We start from the raw sequence: 6,000 nt of genomic DNA on the forward strand, positions 1-6,000 counted from the left end.
TCAGGGCTAATCTGTGCTAACTCTTGAAGTACCAAGTGCGCTGTCATGTTTTTTGGGGGGTTATTTGCCAACTGGTTTTGTAATATTTTTGCATAGCTGGAATATTTATATATAATTAACATATTTTGCATGTGATTGCTCTTCCTTTCCTTGGCACTTTGATAGTCTCATTATCATTTTTTATTGTTTTGCTTCATTTTTATGCACTTTGAAATAGCCTTTTTTCTGTAACCTTCCTGCTGCACACAATTGTATTTTATGAGGTGCATCTCCTACCTTTTGTTCATGAGTTGAATAGTCTTCTTTTTCTTTTCAGTAAGGATAATAAATTAAACTGACACATTTCAATAGAACAATAGCATTGAAAATGAACATGTTGCAATTGGGCGCCCTTTCAGTTAATGATATCCACTCAAAGCACCTTTATTTGACTTGTTTTTTTCGTGATGCTGGAACTTCCTGCCCAAAGAAAATTGTTTTGGGTGTTTGTTATATTAATCAGCTTTAAACTGGATTGAAAATGCAGGTCTCCAGGAAAGGGCAATGACCAGAAGACTTGCTCTTTCTGGCTTTTCTGGTTTACTGGCTTAGATGATCATTCTTGGGCAGTGCATGGCCAGTAGTATCCTTGCTGATGAGATCCCCATAGTCACAGGTTTGGCTGAAGAAAGTGGAAGCCCAAAATGCTTAGTAAGATCCAGGCCTGATTTTTCTTAGTTTATATATTATTTATGTGATTTATATGCTATCCTTCCCAACAGGGGCTCAGGGCACCTGACACGAAGAAAAACGGAGCACCTTAAAAGGGCAACTGAAATAAAATAAAACAGAGATTCCCCTAAGAAACATTTCAGCCTTGCTTTGGTTGCTAAATGCCTGCTCAAATAGAAAGATCTTGCAGCACTTTAGAAAGATGTTCAGGCTCCGGCTGTAGTGGGCCTGGAGATAGATGTAGTTCCAGAGCTGAGGAGCAAGTGCTGAAAACAATTTCCCATGTGTTTTTTGCCAAGTGGACTTGGCAGCTGATGGGACTTGTAGGAGGTTTCTCTTAGCTGACCTTGGGGATCACAGTCAGGTGTAAGGGAGAAGGCAGTCCCTTAAGATATATCACACCAGGGCCTTTGGTGCTCAACTTTCTGACCCTGCACGGCAGATGAGTGTTGATCTGGCAGGATCAGGTCAGATCCATTGTGTTCTGGCCAGGCCCCATGTACCAGATCTGGCCACAGAGTGACCCCACATGCTGGTGTGATCTGGTACATGGATTTGGATCATCTGGTGCTCTTAGCCACCTGAAGATCCAGGCACAGCAGTGCATCCAGGAGCACTCCTGAGCCTGGGAAGCAGGTGCTTTTTTCTGTGACTCTAAAAGCATTTTCTCTCCTGTCCGTTGTAACTCCCCCTGCCCAGTACAAGTTGATAGGTGCAGTTGCCACCCTGCTGGTTGCCTTCCAAAGTTTGCTGCCTTCCTCTAATGCAGGGGTGAAGGACCACTTAACTGAGTTTTGGCAAGTCATCATGGGCTGCATGGCAGGCGGTCACGGGCAGATAAATATAAATTTTCTACACTTTTTAGGGGCCTTGCAGGCATCTGGCCCATGAGCCACATTTTCCCCACCCCTGCTAATACATGACAGATTCTACCAGGTGCCTGGGGCTGATGGACCATATTAAGCTGTAGACTCCCCGTGCGAGTGGGGGGTTGGAGAGGATGCCCCAACCTTGACAGCTCTGAACACTGATCAGGCAGGAACACAAGCTGAGATAGATGAATTAAATTTCTTCTCTTCCCCTCTCCTGTCTCTCACCCAGGGGAGTCCCTTTTGCCCCTCCACTTGTGCCCCCCCCATCCCAAGCCAGGCCCTCCTTCTCTCACCATGGGTGACTGCCTGTCTCTCTGCCTTCTCTTTTCCTGATTTTTCTGTTCATCTTTATTTTATCCATCCATTCTGCCTGTGTCTGCAATTGCAGAGGCTCTTCCTTGCAGTTTTAGTCTTGCTTGCCTTTCTTCTTAACCTTTTGGGGGACCAAGACATCTGTTCAGTTTTGATGCCTTGTCTTCTAAGCCTGAGTTGCAGAGGCTGTGCAGCTGTCCCCAGATCCATATGGCAGGATTCTGTGGTTTTCTTGTAAAAAGTCACATGGCAGTAGTAGCCCCAGTGAGAATCAGATAAATTATGCTAGGTGCTGTATAGATTTGTCCAAAGGCATAGTCCTTGCAGCATTCCTTAACAAGAAGTCTCAGATTCCAGGCAAATGCTTGTATTCACCTGCTAGAGCAATAATATAATAGATGAAAGTGGAATCAGTTCCTAACCTGATCATCTGCTTTCCTTTGCCTGTCTGCATTGTTTGGATGACACTGTGCCAAACATCTTACCCCAAAGAACTTGCAGTAGAAGACGACAAACAATGCACAAAATTTATAGGAAGAGCGATACAACTTTTAAAATATACTTTGTTTTTTTGGTCACAATTGAGGGCATCTGTCTCCATATGTCCTTCAGCCTAGCTATTAACTAACTGATTAGTTATGGTGGCAGAGATGGTTTTTGAGAATAGGAAGACCATGGCAGGAAAGAAACTTCCCAATTATTAGCTTTCCCTCCAAGACCCTTCAGTTTCTCTACACGGGAGGAAGTGGAAGTTCACATTGCAAAAACAAGAGACAAATTGTTTCTGCCACCTCCTTTCATTAGGAATTGCAGGGTTCTCTATATATTTAGTTTTAAATGGGTGACTGCTCGTTTCTGTTGATTACATGGGAATCACATCTTAGAGAACAGCTTGCCATGCTTTTTGTTAGAGGAAATAAATGGTTGCAAAAAAGCTAATTTACAGTTGAACGGTTTGAAAGTTGAACTGAAGGATACGTAATTTAGCAATTCATAATGCCAAGTAAATCAATTTGTGTGAAACTGCCCTTGTTTTATTTGAATTTAAAAATAAAAATCAGAAATGTAATGTGGTTTTAATAACTTGTATGCAGAAACAGAGCCAAGAGGCTACACATGTGGAGCCAGTCCGATCCAGAGTCATTCGTGTGAGAACTAAATCTGAAGTAGCACAACAGCAAGGTAAATCAGTGTTGTTAAGCATATTAACCTGCCATTAAGGTGCAGGATGTGAAGCCTGCCACTTTAGCCTTTTGCTCCTTACTGTGAAGTTCTCTAGCTGATATTTTTTTAAACTGCTGTAATAAAGACGGAGTAAGTAGAGGTCGTACGTAATTGTGTCTATCGCTAGGTACGAAGTTCTGATTGGCGAGCGAGGCTGCTATTTTTAGAGTTGCATACTTCTATTGATAAGCGATCTGGATCATTGGGGTGATCAGAATTGCCATTTGTTTTCCTCTGTTTAATTTTTCTCTTTGTTCTGTGTAAATGACTTAATTTAGCCAATCACAGTTTAGTTAACTATTTCTTTCATGGTCCTACCCTCGGGCAAACAGATGCTCATATGATGGTGGTAGAAGGTAATGGATTGTGTGTCTGGGCAAATGCAGTTGACCCAAGAGGGGAAATGGACTGAAAGATTAAACACAGTTAAGGTCTGAGAAGCATAAAGAGAGAAGTACCAATGATGCCTGTTCTGCAGTGGACTGCCAGTTAGTATGCAATAAAGAGCCATCTTCTATAAATGTGAAGCACTGTATCTATTAGATAGATCAGGAGTGATGAAAGAATTTAATTATATCATCTCCGTATAGAGTATTTCATATGTACCATGGATCAAGTTTAGCGTATGACTAACAGAAGCCTGGAACATTATCACCACATGTTAGTACCAGAGCAAATGATTTTAATACATGCTAGAGTTGGATTGGATACGAATTAAATGCAGAAAGGTCTGCTGATGTGGTTTTAAAGATTCACAGTTAAACTTGGCATTCTTACCTTTTTGTGTTTTATGTTCTGGTAACAATATTAACCTAGATATGAAGAAGTTTTAATATATGATTGTGCATTTTGTGTATAATTCTTATTTGATTGTATACCCATGTATAATAATAGGAATTTAAAATACCAGGGACCAAAGTACATGTTAAAATTTCTGTAGATAGCTTAATTTCCACAGTCCCCATTTTAACTACTTAAATGAAATTATAAGCACCTGGTGAACACACTTTTTGATTTAATTCTTCAAAATATTACAAAATGTAAGCTGTTCTCCTCAGTAACTTATTTACACGTTTGAAGTTAGGTATGCAAGTCATCCTCATTGAAGAGCCCAGTCTCATGACAGTCACAGAAGCTGAGGACTAAATTCACAACTGCGTTTAGAAAAAAAAAATGAAGTTATGTAGTTCAAACATTTGTCCAATGTGCCTATTCAGTAGCAGAGCTCATTACATACTGAGTGGTCACAGTTAGGATACCCCAGCCCAAAGTGCTGATGTTGTGAGTGACATACAAGCATTGAAAATAGATGGGGGCTCGTCTGGCAGGTGTCTGGGTGGCAAAGAACTATGTCCGCCTGTTCTCTCTTTGACCTGGGTAGTGGGAGAACAGAGCAGTAGGCATTTTCTTCCTTCTCTTCCTTCACATTAACCCTTCAGAGAGGGAGCAGAAGGAGGGATATCTTCCAACCTACATGCTGTAGCAAATGTCCTTTTGTTCTTCAGCTTCTCAAAATATTTACAAGAGAACAGTCTTGTTTCTGCCTTCACATTCAAGGCTGGAAACAGGAAATAAAGTTAAAAGGAGAATCCTGCTCTTTCTTCTCTCTTTTTTGTGGAATATTTTCCTTAAAAATATACATTTGGGCAAAATCTAAGGTCTGCCAACACACTGTGAGTATATCTTTGTTTTTATATGCATATATGCGTGCTTGACCACGAGGTGGCAGCAGAAAGATTTCTTTGGGAGGGGGAAAAAAGGTAAGTAATCTATCCCTCTAATTTTACATATTATTTAAAGTGTACCTATTTATTAATCTAATACAGATCCAAAGGCAGGGGGTTACAGTCTTAAACAACTGTGTTATTTGACCCAGAACCTTTTCGCCTTTAAGTTTTACAGTACTAAACTATCTTACTCAGTGGAGAAGTTCAGGACAGAGGGAAAAAATTTGCTAAAATTTTTGGAAACGGAAATGAAGACTTAGAAGGATATAAACAAATCTGGGTGTAAATAAACACAACATTTGAAACCGTGCACGGCTGTTATTTTATAGTTGATTAGATGCAACTTATTAAACCTCAGTGTTGAATAAATTGTCTTTACCAACAAAAGGATGGTCAGTGGGTATTTGCATAAAAATGTAGGGGAATTTTGGTGGGACAGTTATTCAGATATTTTTACACAGCTTAGAAAGAGAGATCGGGAAACCCTGTCTGGCAGTGTAGGGTTCATGATAATAGGGAAGATGAGATACTATTTTGGGCTCAGAACTGTATACTAAAACTGTATACTCTGTATTAGCAGAGGTCATTGCAGGACCCCTGGCACGGCTGTACGAGCACTCGTGGTGCTCTGGTGTGGTGCCAGAGGACTGGAAAAGGGCCAGCGTGGTTCCCATCTTCAAAAAGGGAAGGAAGGAGGACCCGGGAAACTATAGGCCAGTCAGTCTTATCTCGATCCTGGGGAAGCTTTTTGAGAGAGTTATGCTGGCGCATGTCCACAAGGGGCCAGCGGGGGAGATTGTTGAGGGTCAACCAACACGGTTTCATTGGCGGCAGGTCCTGTCAGACCAACTGGTGGCCTCTTATGACCAAGTCACCAAATCCTTAGATGCAGGGGTAGCAGTGGACATAGTCTTCCTAGACTTTCAGAAGGATTCGACACTATCTCTCACCCCGTTCTCATTAAGAAACTGGGGGACTGTGGTGTCGACACCCACACAGCCAGATGGGTTGCCAGCTGGCTGGAGGGCCGCACCCAGAGGGTGGTAGTGGATGGGTCCTTCTCAACCTGGAGGGACGTGGGCAGTGGGGTCCCCCAGGGCTCGGTCCTCGGGCCCGCACTGTTCAACAGCTTCATCAGTGATTTGGACGAGGGG

The 6,000-nt window shown here is 42.0% G+C and overlaps 1 protein-coding gene across 4 annotated transcripts in view; it reads left to right on the forward strand.

Annotated features, from left to right (window-relative positions):
• KIAA0586 (KIAA0586 ortholog) overlaps positions 1 to 6,000 on the forward strand; it is a 108,904-nt gene that overhangs the window by 68,628 nt on the left and 34,276 nt on the right. For all 4 annotated transcript variants that reach the window (XM_019550901.1, XM_019550900.1, XM_019550902.1 and 1 more), the window contains one exon: positions 2,990 to 3,077. In XM_019550901.1, coding sequence (XP_019406446.1) covers positions 2,990 to 3,077 — 88 coding nt within the window. The remainder of the gene's footprint in view (positions 1 to 2,989; positions 3,078 to 6,000) is intronic.

The sequence above is a fragment of the Crocodylus porosus genome, unplaced genomic scaffold (assembly GCF_001723895.1).
Source record: "Crocodylus porosus isolate Cpor-Errol unplaced genomic scaffold, CroPor_comp1, whole genome shotgun sequence".
NCBI classification, from domain to species: domain Eukaryota; kingdom Metazoa; phylum Chordata; order Crocodylia; family Crocodylidae; genus Crocodylus; species Crocodylus porosus.